At 53.1% G+C, this 17629-nt stretch overlaps 2 protein-coding genes across 3 annotated transcripts in view; one reads left to right on the forward strand and one right to left on the reverse strand.

The window, feature by feature from the left end:
• Positions 1 to 9263: 9263 nt before the first annotated feature.
• Positions 9264 to 17629, reverse strand: part of PEBP4 (phosphatidylethanolamine binding protein 4) — a 207464-nt gene continuing 199098 nt past the window's right edge. For both annotated transcript variants that reach the window (XM_074338233.2, XM_074338232.2), the window contains exon 7: positions 9264 to 9540. In XM_074338233.2, coding sequence (XP_074194334.1) covers positions 9386 to 9540 — 155 coding nt within the window. In that variant the 3' untranslated portion in view covers positions 9264 to 9385. The remainder of the gene's footprint in view (positions 9541 to 17629) is intronic.
• Positions 9859 to 17629, forward strand: part of LOC148755263 (uncharacterized) — a 35172-nt gene continuing 27401 nt past the window's right edge. Inside the window, exons 1-2 of the mRNA XM_088792467.1 lie at positions 9859 to 10156; positions 10651 to 10769. Of these exons, the coding sequence (XP_088648593.1) occupies positions 10096 to 10156; positions 10651 to 10769 (180 nt within the window). The 5' untranslated portion in view covers positions 9859 to 10095. The remainder of the gene's footprint in view (positions 10157 to 10650; positions 10770 to 17629) is intronic.

Raw genomic sequence — 17629 nt, forward strand, 5'->3', positions numbered from 1 at the left:
GGAAGGCAGGGGCTTGGATCTGTGCCCTTTACTGTTGTATCCCCAGCTAGAACCCGGCTTATGCGAATGCTCCATAAGTACTTGTTGAAGAATGAATGTGCCAGACATTACACCAGGCCCCATTCCTGATGTTATTAGCAGGAACAGGAAGGAGGGTCACTCTGGGTGTGAAATCCAGGAGAAAGATGGAGCTTGAGGAGTCCAAGGCAACATGGCTCCCAGGGTGGGGGTGGGGCAGGATTAATCAGACATAAACTCAAGTCGTAATAGCCCCGTTAATTGAGTGGTAATGATCCTTGGCATTTTTCATCTTCAAAGCCGGGAACAAACTGTAATTAATGCTCCTGCCACCCGGGGGCAGGGTGGGGGGTGGTGTGGAGAATCTTGAGTTACTGCTCAGGGAAACTGAGGCACCGGCGGAGAAAGTGTGGTTGGGAGAGTGGATGCAAAGCCCAGCAGAGCCCGGGATCTTCAGCGGTGCCTGGGCACAGCAGAACAGGCCCCCTCTCAAATGCAGCCAGCTGCGGAGCTGAGGTCCTGCGTGGGGGAGGGGATGTCGGAGACCCCTCCCCACCCCCCGCCGGGGCAGAGCAAGAAGTCTCAGTTTAGGCCTGGCCAAGGGTGGCAGTAGGTGCCATCGGGTTTGCCGGCCCAGCCCAGGAGGGTGTGGGGGGGCGGGTTTGCAGGCCTTGGCCCTGCACTCCTGGGCTGCGCTGGAGGGGCACACGGAGCAGGGAAGGGGCCCCGGCGCCCTTCGCGCCATGTGGCAGCCGGCTCCAGGCGCAGTCAGCGTGAGTCACAGGCGGCTTTCCTCATCGCAGTCTGGCTGCCCCGAGCCCGGAGGGAGTTCTTCATTAGGGTGATTAGCCTGCCATCATTAAAAGCCGGTAAATATCACCCAGGGACCCAGGGCGCGCGGCTGCCTCTGAACTGCAGCCGGGTTCACAGATCCTGGGCCACCAGTTCGAATCTGATGCCAGAGTGCCAGGACCCAGGAGCTCCATGCCTGCACCCCGGGGGTGTTTTCTCTTGGACTGTGATGTCTGTGAGGGCGTTCATCCTGCAGTTCAGTCCCCACTTACTCAGAAAAGCCTTTCCTCTGATACATCATTCCCGGTGACACACCAAACACTACTGCTAGGTAGCTTTAATCCTACCGACGTTTTTCACATTTATTTGTGTAATGCTTTGATAAATGTTTGCCTGCCATCCTCCTGCCCTGAACCTTCCAGAAGGTCTGGAACCACTTCCGATTTTGTGTTTTATTCCCATTGTACCTCTTAGCCCACTCCACCTCCACGTAGCCCAGAGTTTGTGGTGTGTAGCAGCCTCAGGATTTTTAAATTAACAAGACCCCATGAGGCCATCCACTTGCTTAACAACCTTCTTTGCCCTCCTGGTTGTTGTCAACAGTGGACACTTACTTGTTGTGTGCCTACTGTGTGTCAGGCATTGGGACCACAGCAGTGAGGAAAACAGCCTGAGTCCTTCTGTGGAGACTCAAGGTCTGATGAGTGTTCAAGGTGGAGATGGGCAATAAGTAAACAATATAAGGTGGAGCTAAGTGATATGAGGAAAAATAAGTCAGCACAAGGAGAGAGAGTGAGGGGAGTGCACTTTGAGATCCTGCCTCCCCACTGTAGTGACGCTTCCCCAAATCTTGTATTTTGGAGCTAGCGTGAGTGCCACTGACATTTAAAATCCTGAATCGGAATATGTGGGTCTGTGCTGTATGTAGTCCAGCTAATTTATTGGATGATCTTTGGGCAATTTTGTGTGAATAAGATCTTTGTTTAAAAATTATATCAAAATTCACTAAGGAGAGTCAGGTCTCTGAAGGTAAAGTTACCTGAGACTTGGCCCTTTGTCACTGGCATCAGCCGCTCTTCCCCATAGGCTTTCCCACCTGCCACCAGGTGGCCTGAGAGAAAGTTCTGACAGTATTGAAGGACACGGTCGGTCGTTTTCCAAGGCCTCAGGGAAGGGCGGGCAGCAGACCAAGGGTAACTGTGGCTGTGGGTACCCCTGCCCCAATCTCAGAGACACACTCCCCTCTCACACAAATGCTTTTCTCGGATCGGCAGGGGAGCTTCTTCTAGACCCCAAACGAAAGAAAAAGTTGCCACAATGGAAACTCGAACTAACCCTCCCCTCTTGCCCCACTTCCCTCCCGCGGTCATACTTCCGGCTGCCACCACAGGGTATTTTGGGTTCGAAAACAAAGCGTCAGATCTATTTGAGCAACTTTTTTTTCCATCGGAGTAGAAGCCCAGGGGCCTGTGGCCACCCTGGGCTCGGCCACTTCCCCAGGGAACTGACGCGTTTCCCCTTCTCCACTGAGGACCAATTTAGCAATTCAGACTGGCCACTTTTAGCTTCTCCTTTCCCTGGCTTGGCAGCCGGCAGGGGCCCAGAGGTCGGGTGCTAGGCGTGTGTCTGGGTGCCTTCCTTGTGGACCTCAGGGGGAGGGCCCGGTTCCTCTCCTCTGCCAGAACCTCCCCTTGCCCTCCCAAACACCCCAAACCACTCACACACTCAAGTCCTCCACTTGCTGCATTGGGAGACTTCAAAGTGAGAGTTGGGGCAAGGCCTTGTCTGGTCCTCTGTGCAGTCCAACCGATGGTGTGTCTGTGTCAGTAGTGGGCTGGTGTGTATGCAGGTTGTGAATGAAGTGGCATGCATATATGTAGACTGCATGTGCGTGCAAATCCTACGTTGGCGACTGCCCAGGCTGAACAATGCACATACACACAGCTTGCATGGATGTCTAGAAAGAGTTTGGCAGAGTTGAAACCTTGGAGTGTCTAGCGGGTGCGTATACCATGTGATTTTGTGTGGGCTGGTGTATTTACAGTGTGTGTGTGTGTGTGTGTGTGTGTGTGTGTGCAGGATGCATATAGTAGAGGTGTGTGTAAGTGTGTGCATGCACGTTTGTATATGTGTTGATGGGCAGGGCCTGGTCTTCAGGGCATGGTGAGAGGAAGACAGGTGAACTCCGGACAGTGTTGACCAGTGTCCTTGTGGGCAGATCCAGGTGCCATCTGTGGGTCAGGGTTTGAGGGCAGGCTAGTGAACTGAAAGCATGAGTGTGGACCTGCGGGAGCACTGACTAGGACCAGCCAGTTTTTTCTTCTTTAATTGTGGAATATTAGGAAATAGTGTGTTTTTCCAGGACCCATCAGCTCCACGTCAAGTCATTTTCAAGCTAGTTGTGGGGGGTGCAGCTCAGCTCCAAGTCAAGTCTTTGTTTTCAATCTAATTGTGGAGGATGCAGCTCACTGGTGTGGGACTCGAACTGGCGACCTTGGTGTTATGAGCACCTCGCTCTAACCACTGGGCAAACCGGCCTCCCATTGGAGGCTCAGCTCCAAGCTCAAGCCATTGTTTTCAATCTAGTTGTGGAGGGCGCAGGCCACTGGCCCATGTGGGAATCGACCCAGCAACCCTGTTGTTAAGAGCTTGCACACTAACCAGCTAAGCCATCCCGCCGCCCCAGTTTTTTCTTCATGCGTGTCTTTCCTTCAGGACCCTTACCACCCCAGTCAAGCTGCTCTCCTCCAGCCCCTTCCCCTCCACAGGCTGCTCCATCCCTCTGGCTGGAATGCCTCCCCCCTCTTACTTGTTAACCTGTCCTCCTACCGTTTTCTTCTGGTGCTGGACTCTTACAGGCCTCACAATCCCACTATTCTTGATAGTCTGTGTGTCTGTCCATATTCTCTCCCACCACACAGGAAGAGCTTTTGGAGAGCAGAGACCTTCTAGGTTTCTCTTGTAGTCCCTTCAGTTCTTAGCACACAGCCGAGCCTCCACCAATATTGGAGAATGGCTGACTGCACGCTGGCGTCACACAGCACGTGTATAAGGGATCCGTTGCATTGTAGTGTCTTGGCTGTGCATATCCATTTGTTTCTCTCTGTGTGTGTATATGCAGGCATGTGGCTGTGTGTGAGTGTGAGTGTGTGTGTGTGTGTGTTGGCGGGTGGGGGCGGGTGGAGGGTATCTGGACTCCTTTAGGACACCTCCCATGCTCACCCTTCGGCCCAGGCCCTAAGGGAAACCCACTCAGCCCGCTGTCTGCTTTCTTCACGAAAATGGAAATGAAAGTTGGAACGTAGGGCCTGCTGCGTCTGCCTTTCTGAAAGGCTCAGCCTCTTTCCTTTGAACCCTCTGCTTGCTGCCCGGCTGACTAATGCCAGTGGGGTGGATTCCAGCTCATGAGGGAAAAAGGGGGCACTTCTGTGCTCTGCCCGCTTCCCTCTGTCCCTGAGTGCAGACCCAGGGCCGGTGTGCTCCTACAATCTCCCTCCCCTGGGTTCCGTGAATGGGTTTCCTGGATCTGGGGAGGATGAGCTCTCTCTCTCTCTGGCTGCTGCTTCTGGGAAGATGTCCCTCTGAAATCCCAGGTTCGCCAGCTCCCACATCTGTAAACTCCTCTTTAACTTGGGCCTCCTACTAGGGTCTTCTGGCTCTGGCAGCCAAATGCACTTGACTCTTTGTCATTCTTAATCCCAAGAATGCTCATTTTACCCTGTTCTGGTGGCTTCCATTCACCTCACAGCCAAAGGGACAGTGATAATGGCTTTCTCTACCCTTCCCCCAAATAACCACACAGAATTGCAGGACATTCAGCTAGAATGGGGCCTCAGAGAATACCCATAACAAACTATTTATAGACGAGGAAATTGAGGCCCAGAGAGGGCAGCTGACTTGCTCAGGCTCACACAGCAGTGAATGGTAGCATTGGTAGTAAATCAGATCTCGACTCCTGGTCAGTGGTTCTTTCAGCTACATCAGAAGAGATGGCCATGTCCCTCTTTTCTATTTCCTCCTCTTTCAGACTCTTTCTCTTCCTTTCCTTTTCTATTAGAATATTTCCCCTTTTCCCTTTGAAATGTCCTCTCTGTGTTAAGCAGGATGGCTTGCATCTATCTATCTGGTGGCACCAAGGCAGCGTTCAGAGCCAAGACACACGTCCTGGCAAGGCTTTCCACAAAAGGTTCTTTTCTTTCCTGGTCTCTCACCCCCCAGGATACTCAGGGGCCTTGTCCTCCCCTCTCCCTAAACCAGCCTCTTCAGCTCCTATTTCTCAGTGTGAACCCTCAAAGAATTGCTCCTGTGTTTAACCTTAGTTTCCTGATCTGTAAAATGGAGCGGGGGGGGGGGGTCTCAGAAGGGGAAATATGGGCAATTGTGTGAGTGTGTATGTATACCTCACGTGTCCCAGCAGCCCCTGGGGGTAAATGGGAAAGGTAATTAGCACCAGGATGAAAGGTGCTGTGGGATAATTACAGGTAATATCAGGACTTCTGGGAGGGTGGGGCAAGAGGCCCCTAGATTTCTGGGGGGTGGGCAGCCTCTAGCCCCACTCCAGCACAGTGATCAGACACCTGGAGAGGCAAGGGGGGGTGGGGGAGGAAACATTCTGAGTGAAGGGTTCTTTGTCTTTACAGGGAAATGCTTGTTAGTTGCTAAGGAACTGGGTTGTCTCTCCTGATCCAAGCCACCCAATGTTTTGCTCAGCTTGGGAGGGGGATGCTGGGCTGGGGCTTGAGGCTCCTCCAAGTTGGTTGTTTGATGGGTCTCCTGGGAAGGACTCTCATCTGGGGAAAGTGACTCTTTCCCATTACGGAGCTGGGGAGCAGAGCAGGTGAGATAGAGGCAGGAAAGGAGAGGAAAACCTGCATTTACTGAGCTGCCTGCACGCCAGGCACAATTGTGCCTGGGTGCCTTCTGTGCTATCTCATTTAACCATTGCAACAGATCTTTAAGGAAGGCACTGACTTCCATTGTTTTTTGTTTTACTACTGTTTCCCCGAAAATAAAACGTAGCCGGACCATCAGCTCTAATGCGTCTTTTGGAGCAAAAATTATTATGAAACCTGGTATATACTATATTACATTATATTATATTATAGTATAGTATAGTATAGTATAGTATAGTATAGTATAGTATATTATATTAAAGACCTGGTTTTATATTACAGTAAAATAAGACCAGGTCTTATATTAATTTTTGCTCCAAAAGACACATTAGAGCTGATGGTCTGGCTACGTCTTATTTTTGGAGCAACACGGTATCTTTGCAGTTGAAACACAGGTCCAGAACTGGTGAGTAGGTTGCTCGAGGTGACAGGGCTATCAAGTGATAGAGACTATGTGAATTTAGGTCTTCTAGCTAAGAAAAGTTGTACTTTTAAAACTACACCACCTAATACATATACCAGGCTTTCTTCCTATGCCAGGGCTGCTCAGCCCGTCACCTGGACCCACCACCTCCATCATCACCATCATCTTCATCGCCACCATCAGGAAGTCTTCTTATATGGCTCCCCTCCTTTTCCACCTCTCTTCCTTCCCTAAGAGCAGTTATCACACAGGCAGTTTCAGGAGGGAGTACATTGCATTGAGGGTAGTAAGCTGTTGGGTTAGTTGCCCTGGGCAGGTGGGGTGGGGGGTTGGTAATAACCTTGCACTGGGCTAGGCCATTGCGGTGAGTGTCCAGGTGCTGGCCCTCCCCACAAGTCATACTTGGTTGAGAATAGCTGAAGCTGGGGGAAGGGAAGACACTTGGGGAGACCCCCCTTAAATTCTCCTGGAATTGCCAGCCTCCCCTTTTGGCCCACACAGCTTCTGAATAATGGAAGATCTGGCCTTTATTTTATGTAGCCCAGAGTGTAAAATTAGAGTACTGTTGGCTTCGGACTCCTGAGTGACAAAGCTTGAGTCAATACCAGATGCCATCATTACTAGTTGCAGAACAGGGAGTAGGTTCCTTAACTTATCGGAATGTCAGTTTCCTCGTCTATAAAATGAGAATAACAACACCTACATTATTAGATTGCGACAATTGAGTGAGAGAATATGTATGAAGGCTCCGGTGGGCTGTGAAACCATGCAGGAATGCATCACAGGAGATGCCACATGTTAGGCCTTTGGCACAGTGCCTCGTCTGCTAAAGGTGCTCAACAAATGGTATCCAATGATGATGATGATGATGATGATGATGATGATGATGATAGAATTATTTCTCCTTATCCTTGCAGAGGGGTCACTAATGGTCTCTTATATTTCTTAGCTGCTTCACTAGAGAGCTAAATGCTCATTTTGTATCTTCTTGGAGGAGGCAGTGAAAAGAAAATGGACAATAGCCCCCAAAGTGTTGTGCAGACAGACAGCTGAGTCACGGGTGGGTTTCCCGAGGTCTCTGGGCCTCCAGGTTTCCCCTCCCTGCCATTGGGACCTCCTTCTCTGTGGCTTTCAGGGGCTGTCTGGCAGGGCTAGCTTTAGCCTAGAGCCTGGGCCAGCTTTGTTCTTTTTTCACATTTTGGGGCCAGGAGGGTGGGGGTCTCTCCTGTAGCTGAACTAAAAGCCCAAAACACCACGGGAAAAGACAGGAGGGGGGAAAAAAAGGAAGGAAAGCAAGCCGATAATTTCCTCGAAGGATAAACATCCGATTTTTTTTTTCCTCACCCAAAATAAACATGCTAGCCACAAGGAATTAAAAGCAGAAGAGGGGAGGATGTGTCTCGATCTGGGGCTGCTCTAGGAAGCTGACCTGCTATTTATCCCAGCCTTGGGCTCCAACCGGAGCTGCCAATTACACTCTGGGCCTGGTGGGGTGGGGGCTGTGGGGACTGTGAGGTTCACATACACCCAGAAAGTCCCTTCCGAGGCTGCCTTGCATGACACTGCACATGGACACTTACTTCCTTTTGTTTCTTCTTTTAGTGCTGTTGGCAAGCTTGTCTGGTGGGGTAGAAGGGAGTGGGGAGTTCCTACTACTACCTGGGCTGGCATCAAAGGCCCTTCTCCGGAACAAGAACTTGGAGTCTATCACGTAGGCGGGGAGCCAAATCTATCAGTGGACAGGGGAAGCATCGTCCAATTTCCTCCCTATTCCAACGGACTGTCTCCCAGCTCAGTGCGCTCTTGAGATCCCCCCACGAAAATCTTCCAACTGGTTAAGAGTGTGCACAGCTGGGCTGAGGGGTTGGCCAGGGCCCCTCTGGCTTCCAGCTAATGTGGGGCCTGGCTCTAAGGAGGTAATAACGTGGTGCCCGGCTGCAGCCTGCCCCTTTCATCTGGGGATCTCAAGGCACTTTGCACACATGAGTCACCAAGCATTGCTGTATTCTAGCCAAGGAGAGAGGGGTCATTAACTCTTGGAGGGAAACTGAGTGGAGGTTGGGGGGTGCTGAGAGGACTGGTGTTGGGGGTGGGGGAATTAAGGAACCAGGGTTTAGGCTGTGCATGAGACCGTAGCAAAGAGGTGCCTCCAAGGAGTCCTTGGTGGGAAAGCCAAGAGACATTCAGAGGATATTCAGGGGGAGGTAGACACCGAAACTCCTTTCCTTGCAGACACCAAGGAATTTCTTTATAGCTTTCTGCAAGCATCGATCAGATTATGCTCCTCTCTCCCTTCAATCTGCTTACCATTCCCTGATTTCTCATTGCTTTCAGGGTGTAATCCAAAACTTTAGTACAGTTGCAAAGCCTGGCATGTTCTGGTCTTTGCACCCCTGTCCAGGTAGCCCTACGTCTGGCCTTTCATTTCCTGGAAAATGCCACTCATGCCTCTGCTAGCCACGGGAGCTTGGACGTGTTCCCTGTTTTTGGCATGCTCTCCACCCCTGGTCCCATTCACAGTGCTTTTCAGCCCTGAAGTTAAGCATCACTTCCTCTGACAGGCCTAGCCTACCGGCCACCCGCCTCCCCACCCCCCCGCCCCCAGCACCGCAATCCATCATAAAGCAGGTCCTCTTTGCACCCTTAGAGCACTTGTCACATTTGCTGTAATTTGCTTGTGGTCATCTGATGAATCTTCCCCTCCTCTACTGGACTGGAAGCTCCGTGAAGCAAGCCTCCTGTTTTGTCCTCCCTGTTCATACATGGATGACCAGCACCGAGCAGCAGGTCAGGCACATAGTAGGTGATGACAGTAATTGAATGAATGGCATTGAATGGCACAGCTGGAAAGCCCCACGGTGATAAACCAGCTGCCTCTACACCTTTTCTTCCTACTTCAATTTCACAACTGGGGAAGCAGAACTTTAGAGTGTGAGTGATTTGCTCAAGGTCACACAGCGCCTCACTTAAAGTTCATGGCCAGGGATCTCCACCTCCTGCCTGTCCATCTATCCCATTCCGCAACCCCTCCCTCCCAAGTTGCATTTACAGTCCGTAGTTCTAGACGTCGATTGATTAACTCTCATTGGTATTTGAAGGAGGACAGGCAAGGAAGCAAAACATTCAACTAGCGAGCACTGGATGATTTTTTCTTTTTTAATTTGGAAGAAAAGGGATTCCATACGCAGAGGGGGTTCCATACTCAGACTGTCAACAGGGCACACAACCTGCAAGGCCAAGCCTGAGGTCGGGCAGGCAGTTATTTTTGCTTGGGTCTCTCCTTGGGCTCACTGCTTCTTCCTCCCGGAGCCTGGAAATTTGGAGAGTCCTGGTAATTTTCGGTCATGAACTGGGTGCTTGCTTCAGGTTCATTCAGGTCATAGCGGTTCAGAAATCTGTCCATTTTCCAAGAGGCTGGAAGGATAAACAGACCACAGGGAGGCAGTGAGAGAGAACCATGGACTTGAGAGCTGGCAGGGATGAAAGCTGCCAGCTCTGGGAAAGTGAGGGCAGCAGGTGATGACCTTCACCATTGGGCTGAAGGGGACAGAGTCCCTGGGGGTGCCTCTGGCTCCTAGCTGCAGGGACACCCCTAGATGTCAGCCGAGCACCTGGGAAGGGGCTGCTCCCCAGAAGACAATGGCGACTAAGAGTCTGGACTGAGTCAAGATTGGCCTTTGGTCCGCTTCTCCAGTGCCCATATTGAGCATAACTCTCCCTTCTCATTCACATGCAGAAAGGAAATGCCCAATCAGGTGGTCTGCCCACTTCCTCCACCCACCCCTCTTTTCCTGCAGGTTCTCCTGACCCCATGACTGAGGCCTGAACGTTTCCTTTCTTCACACCTGGTCACCCCAGCTGCTGGGGCTGAGATTGGCAGAAGTGTCTGTGCCATTCATTCAATCTCCTTCCCAGAACTCCAACCAACACCTGAGAGACCCTGGTGGCAGAGGTCATGGGGCAAGGCATATGGCCAGGGCCCCTTCCCCCGCCCTTGAGCACCTGAATCCTAAAAGGGAGCCAGTTGTGGGTAAGATATCCCCAGGCTGGGGCGTGGAGAATTCCAGCTGGTGTCCAGGTCAAAGGAGCCTCCTTAAGGGGAGAAAACACCGGGGCATCGAGGGAGTTGCATCTTCTGGGGCAAGTGTGGACAGGCCCAGTTAGCAGGGCAAGGAGGGCACAGCCCCAGGCACTGGGGAGAAGCTGAGGGAAGTGGTCAGAGGCGTATTCCCACGCTCTTGTTTCCCAAACCTTGGGCTTCAGGCACCCTTGGTGGATGGTTGCCAGATAAAACACAGGACGCTCAGTTCAATAGGAATTTCATATAAACAACAAATAATTTGTTAGTGTAAGCATGTTCTACATATTTCATGGAGCATACTTATACTAAAAAATGATTCCTTGTTTATCTGAAATTCAAATTTAACTGGGCATCCTGTTCTCTCTCTCTCTCTCTCTCTCTCTCTCTCTCTCTCTCTCTCTCTCTCTCTCCCCCACTCCCTCTCCCCTTTCTCTTTTTTTTAGCTAAATCTAACTGTCCTTGGCTGGAGGGAGTGCTCCAGGAAGACCTTGCCTGGAGCAGAGATAGGCAGTGGCCCTACGGCATGGACCGATGGAGGACAGTAATCTACAGAGAAAACAGGGTGAGTGGCTGGCAGCCTGGAAGTCTTCTCAGAGCTGCCAATTTACCCGCCTATGGTCCTCTGTCTACACCCACCACCCTTTTAACAAGGAAGAAAGCAGGTCCATTGAGTGCCTTCTTCTCCACTTACCACCCCTCCTCCCAGGGGCTGTCTGCATGCCAAAGATGTTCTCAAAGGGAGGACAATTTTTAATCCAAAGAAACAAAATAATAATGACAACGCAAAAAATAATAATAGCAGTAACACACTAATATAATGCTTCCTGTGTGCCAGGCATAGTTCTAGGAACTCCACACATATACATTCAGTTCGTCTTCACAGAGTGAGACTATTTTTATCCCCAGTGCACAGATGGGGCTCTGGTGAGTTTGCTTCTTAGGTTAAGTGCTGGGGAAAAGGCCTCTGCAGGTTCCCTCAAATCCTAACTGGCTCGGTGACTGCACGCTCAGATTGGGATGGAAAACAGGGGTTTCAGGCGTTCTCTTGGAGGAAGAGTAGCTGGGCTGAGAAAGCCTCTCCTGTCTGCTAGGTGGCTGCTGGGCTGACAGGTATGTGATTGATGCTGTGGGGTCTCCCACTAGGAGGCCTTGTCCTCTGCACTCAGGGAGGCTGGCTGGTGGGCAAAGAATTGTGTTTTCACGACTCTGGGAAAGTGGGTGGATATGCATGCACACGTGTGTGCATGTGTGGGTGCTTGTACATGTGCACGCGCGTGTGTGTGCATGTACACACCAGAGGAAGGGCTCTGAGTGAACTGGTGTGTGGCAGGCATGGGGACAAGGGGGCCTTCCCCACTGAGGGGGGCAGGAAGGAACCCGGTGGCAAGGAAGGAATTGAAACTCATCACAAGATCAGAGCAAGTGGTGGAAAGAAATCCCCTGCGCCCTGAGGGAGACCTCGCTCCCCTCTCCAGCAGTGTGCCTTCCCCGAGCTCAGATGACTTCTCTTGATGAAGCTTGGAGGGCCTTGGGGGCCTCACAGCTCCTTCCTGGTCCCATTTCCGACAACCCTGTGGTTCTTGGGCTTCTTGGGCAGCTCCTCGACCAGCCTCTGTGTCCCTCAGGAGAGCAGGGACAATGCCGCCAGCCCCTCGCCTCCCGCGGCCTCCTCCCCTGGCTTGGCTGAGTCTCCTTACACCCCCGTTTCCTGCCACACAGGGCAAGAGGAACTGACCCTGTGTATGTTCTAGAAGGAAGGGGGTGTGTGACTCAGGCCCTCAGGGGTGTGTGGGGAGAGATGGGGAGCTTGGAGGCTGTGGCTTTCGTGGTCACCACGTGGAGGAAAGCCCCATCCTGTATGACACTGCTCGTTCCCTAAGCTGTGGGGAGGCCACTGCCATGCAGGAAAAAGGCAGTGCTGCTGTCTGAGCTCTGGCCACTCCCCTTGTACCTTGGGCCCACCCAGGATGGGCCCTTCCTGGGACAGGGCAGGGTGGTGAGTGCACTTCAAAGAGCTCCAGCTGGAGGGAGAAAGGAGCAGGGTGTCTGAGGCCTATCCCCCGAGGCACCCAGTGATGGGAACCTAGAGGTCTGGTCTCCTCAGGGTGGCGTGCTGCATGTGACGCGCAGGTCTGTCCCTACACCACTCTAGGGGGCACCGGTCCCATCCCGCAAAACCAGCTTCAGGCTGTGCCGAGAGGCACCCTCTCACCTACTGGTCCGGCTGATAAGGAAGATGTTAGCAGTGAGAGATGTTAGATGTCAGAGATGTTTCAGAAGTTGGCCAAGGGGAGAGTTAGGGAACCTTATCTAAAGGCATCGGGCTTCTGAGGCACCACTGTGTGCCTGATCTCTACTAGACCCTGGGGGTGGAGGGGTGACTGAGCCCTGTCTTCAAGAGCTGGGAGAGGGGCTCCAAACTTTCAGAAACTCATGGTTTGAGTTTGAGTTCCAGGGCCTCCAATGGCTGGAATGTTTGGGAATGGCCCTGGGGCAGGTCTTGACAGTCACTCTCTCCACTCCCAGCTTCCCAGATCTGCCGGGCTTACCTCTGTGTGGAAGTGGTTCCTCACGTGGGGTGGACAGCCCTGCTGGGCCTATTAGCGTTACACAGGTACCCAAGAGACACTGAAAGTGATGCTACACCTAGTCTGGCAGCCCCCTCCATTGTAGGACTTGGGAGAATGGTGTAGACAGCTCCTGGGCTAGCATATGGAAGCTCTGAGCTGAAGAGAATCTCAGACCCTGGGGTCCAGGCTCCCCAGCACTGACAGCTGCCTCCTCGGGGGGAGCTACTTTATCCAGGCCCCACTCCAGACCTCAATGAATATGTAATAAGACAGTTAACACTGGACTAATTAGGAGCTAGGCCTTTGCAGGGTGGCCTTGGCCAGCAGCACAGCGTACCCTCCGAACGCCACAGATGAGGTCCTCCCCTGGCAGCACCCCCAGAGTCTCTCCAGCAGGCCCACTTTTAAGACTTCCTGATAGCACAGGACAGTGTTCCCTGAGTCTTTGCTCTAGCCAAGGGACATTCCCCACCTGACCTGTCATTTCATCCTCAGTAGGCTTTAACGTGTTCCCCTTTCAGCCCAGGAAGTGGGGGTCCGAAGCCTCCACTGGGAGTCAGCCCCCTAGTCTGGTGGTCTAGAAAACGGGGTGGGATGCTGAGCTTTGGGGTGACCTCCTTCGTGCGGCCATGTGAGCTGCCTGAGCCTCTGCTGGGACCCAGGGGTACCTGGCTTGGAGCCGCCCTGTCACCCCAGGAAGGTGAGCTGTGTCTAACCAAAGTGGTCACCCTCTTCCCTGGCCTGCCCTGACTCTCCCCCTAGGCAGGGGCACCACTGCTGCTTGTCAGGGGACAGTGGCCCTGAACAGCAAACAAAAATTGAACGCCAGTCTAATAAGTGACCCCCCCCTCCCATGAGCGCCAGCTCGGGTCTGTAATTTGTCTGGCTCTTTGCGGGGCTGGCTGCAGTGATAGAAGCGCTGATGCCTTTCTCCTGAGATTAATGATCTCCTGGTGCTGGTGGGCGGGAGGCCGGAGCCTTTCATTTTTGTGTGCCATTAAATGACATCCAGAGACTTCCACTCAGGAGCTGAAAAGCCCTTGTTCCTTCTCTTCCAATTACTCCCGAAGAATATTTGCTGAATGTCTGATCCTGCAGGCTTGAGAGGCTGGGGACAGAGGGGACCACTTTGATTTTGGGGGAATGAGAGGGTGGGGATTCTGGAGGGTTCTCGAGGTGAGGAGAGGAGACCCTAGGAGAAGTGGAGAGTAGAAGTGTCGTTCCTAATGACCCAGTAAGTGGATCACCCTCCTCCCTCAGTCCTGTGGCTGGGGTGGGGGTGGGGAAGGGAGTGAGAGGAGGGGAGGCTCGAAGCTGTCAGTTGATCTCCCAGTGATCAATTCCAGTATTTGGTGGCGGTGTGGGCTGGCTGGAGGTTGGGGTGAAATTTGGGGAATATCTGTGGTTTCCCAATGTGGTGTTCCATATTGCGTTGGACGGTGGATGTTTGGCTTGACTGGGGCCTGCTTCCTGAAGAGGGATGCCTGGGGCCTGTGGAGGGTGCAGGCAGTTCCCAGCTTGGGCACCTGCCTGAGAGTTGCCCAGGACGGCCCCTTCTGGACGGCTGCCAAGCCCCCAGTTCTACCCGCTCTGCCAGGTGGGTGGGGCCCTTCAGAGGCAGAAGAGGGCTGCCTGACACAAGTCCACACGGTGACTCAGGGGCTGGGCTCTGGGGGGTCCTGGGGCTTGGCCAGGTGAACCACCATGGGAGGTCATGGCGGGGAGTAGGGGCTGTTTTGCAGTGGGCTGTGGTGTTTGTGTCTGTCTATGTGTGTGTGTTTGGGGCTGGTCTCCAGTCAGCGCTCCCTTCCCTACACCTTTGCCTACCCCTCCTGCTTTTCCCTCACTGCCACCAGGCTGGGTGGATTTCTTCCCAGCCCTCGTCCCTCCAGACCAAGGCCTTCTCCTGCTGGTGTTGTTTGGAGCTCTGTTGCCTTCATGCCCGTTGGCCTGCACTTTCAAACATTTCCACATAGAGCCCCTTGTCTCAATCAGTCGCAGTGCCCTGCAGGCCTTCAGACGCCACAAGCAAGACTTAAACCCCACTGGGAGGCAAGTCTCTGTCCACCCCTTCTCTCTGACCCTGGTGGGTGGGTGGCTCCCAGGAGTTGCTCAATTCAGCTTCCTATGGTGATGGGCTGCAGGTTATGGGCTGCCTAGTCGAGAGCCTCAGGACTCTTCTCTGCCCCTCCTATCCCATTTTGCAAGGAGCAGTCTCTCCGCGGGCCTCTGAGGCCGCCCCTGTGACCCGCGCCTGGCATGGCCCGTTAGGTCCCCTGGCACTGGCACTGTCCTGGGCTCATTGCCTTGGACAGGCTTCTGGAGCAAGCTGTGGCACGTCATCTGTCCCGGCAGAGAGGGGATTTCCCTGGCTTACTCGTCAGAGCAGCGTGAGGCCGGCTCGTGACACCTCTGGGCGAGGTGGCTGAGGTGTGGCACAGTGCAGACCACAGTTCCACACAGCACTCAGGCCATGGGGAAGGGACGTGTGGGTGCACTGCCTTGGGTGGTTGCTGCTGCTTGTCAAGGGTGCCCGGGGAAGCGGGATGGACTTGCCCCCACTCTGTCTCCACACCAGGGCTCAGAAGTCTGGTGGTCTGGGTGGGGGAAGAGGGGATGTGAGCGAGTTGGTGACAGGTTCAGAGAGCCTGTCACATGAAGAAAATTCATTTGCGGTTAACGGAGGATCCTTGATCAACCAAGCCACGCACCGTCCTGGGTTTCAGTTTCCTCATTCACCCAAGGGCGAGGATGACCACCCCATGCAGTCCGGGGTCGGGAGGCTGGGTGTGTAAGTGGCCCTGCCTGCCCACCATTGGAACAGGGAGGACGTGGACACTGAAATTGCCCTTTGTGGGCATGGTACTCACAGAGGTGGCTGTCTTTTTGGGTGTTAAAGGAAGTTGACGGTGAGGTGTGTTTGTGAACGTGGGGGTGTGAGAATGAGCCGTGTGTGGGGCCTCGTGAATGTGCCTACGTGGGTGTGTCCCATACACAAACACACTCATTGACTGAACGTCCAAAGTGGGCTGAGCACAGGGACAGGCAGTAGAAAGGAAACATAAGACAGAGGTGATCTCTTTCCTTGAGGAATTTACAGTCTTGAGGTGAAAGCGGGGCCCATCCAAGTGAAAAATGATGGAGTAACACAAAAGCGATAAAAGCCGATGACTAAAGAAGTACAACACAATGTTGTGTGAGCGTCTGAGAGCTGTAGACTGAGAGAAGGTGGCCTGCTGGGGTCATTGGGAGGGGCGTCATGGAGGTGATAAGCAGGATTGATGTCCTGAAGTTGGACGAGGGGCTCCAGGTTTGGGGAGGGGGAGAAATGGTACGCCCAGGTTGGCAGGTGGAGGCAAATCAGTTGTTGGGTGAGAGTGATGGGCAGTTTGTTGGCAATAAAAAAAAAAGCAGGAGTTAATGGACGTTCTTGCAGCATGTGGTACGGGAGTATGCGCCGTATGAGGTTCGAAGGAAAGCTGTGTGTATGGACCCTCTTCAGACATATCCCCTTCCGTGCATCCAGTTGGCTCCCCTAGAATCTAGAAGTACAGATTCCAGATCCAAGGCTGCTGTGAGGAAGATGCGTTCAGAAACCAGAAACCGACGTGACTCCTGGAGGAGGCCAGAGAGCAGATTCAGGGCTTTGGGTGGGGCGATGGGAGGGTGGAGATTAGAGCTGGGGGAGGGAAGTTAACTTAGAAGCAGAGGGGGCAACTCCAGTACATTCCAGGCCCGAGGTAATGCCAGCTCCAAATGTGGGAAGGTGAACTGTGGCTTTTGGGACAAACATCCGTGAAACGGGTCCAGCGCTTGTCAGAGGGCACCAGTTCAGGCTTTGTTAGCGTCAGCGTTCTCCTCCATTTGGGATGTGGTCATGCTTGAGCTGCATGAATATCCCCCTCTTCTCTCTTTGTGAGCTATCCCAGGTGACACACATCCGTAGGAGCAGGGACTCGGTCCATGTGTCTCACTTCTGTGCCCACAGCTCCAACCACAGTGCCTTGAACACACAGCTCCTAGCGTTGTTGGGATGAACACGGAGGACATTCGTGCCAAGCCCGGTGGGGAAAATGGTGGGGACAGGCAGGAGTTGTGTACAGGCAGGAGGAGTGGGGTGGGAAGGCAGGATGTCAGCAACCGGAAGCAAGGTTATTCCGAATCCCCTTCCAGGGCCCTTGCTGTGGTCCTGGAGGCCCAGTATCTGATCGAAGTCCTCCACTCAGAAGCGTGTGGGGGTGGCTGGGCGAGTCAAGCCTGACCACCTGCTCTCTGCATCCGTCTGGCAGAACTTGGATGGGGAGAGAGCTCGGTAAGCTGGGAGCAAATGTGTTCAGGGTCACTCAGTGGTAGACCAATTCATCCAACCCCTTATCTTGATGTGGAAATTGAGGCCCAGTGATGAGAGGTGGCTTGTCCAAGTTCACACGAGAGTGTGGGTGTCAACATCTCAACATCTCTCATTTGCTGACCCCATGTATGTTGTCCTAGGGTCACAGAACAAAGAGGAATCCTACAGAGCGTGTCAGCCCCAGCATCTGAGCAATGCCGCCATCCCCCCAGTCATACAAGTTCAACTAGAATAATCTCACACTCCCTTCTCATCCTAAACCTGTCATTCACACCTCAGTCCCAGGGAGGGAGGCAACCCAACAGGACTCGGTCCAGTTAACCATCCTCCAGGGGATATCCTCTCTTCCTGGCCGCTGCATACTGACCTTTCCCCTCCAATCTCTAGAAGCTGTTCCTGCCTGCTCATCCAGAGGACACAGTGGCTGGTTGTACCACTCATACCCCAGGACATCCCACTCTCTCCACAGATACCTTCCCATGGAAAGAAAACTAAAGCAAG

This window comes from Rhinolophus sinicus, chromosome 15 (genome assembly GCF_057876585.1).
Source record: "Rhinolophus sinicus isolate RSI-liver-muscle chromosome 15, RSI-T2T, whole genome shotgun sequence".
In the NCBI taxonomy this organism is placed as follows: Eukaryota; Metazoa; Chordata; class Mammalia; order Chiroptera; family Rhinolophidae; genus Rhinolophus; species Rhinolophus sinicus.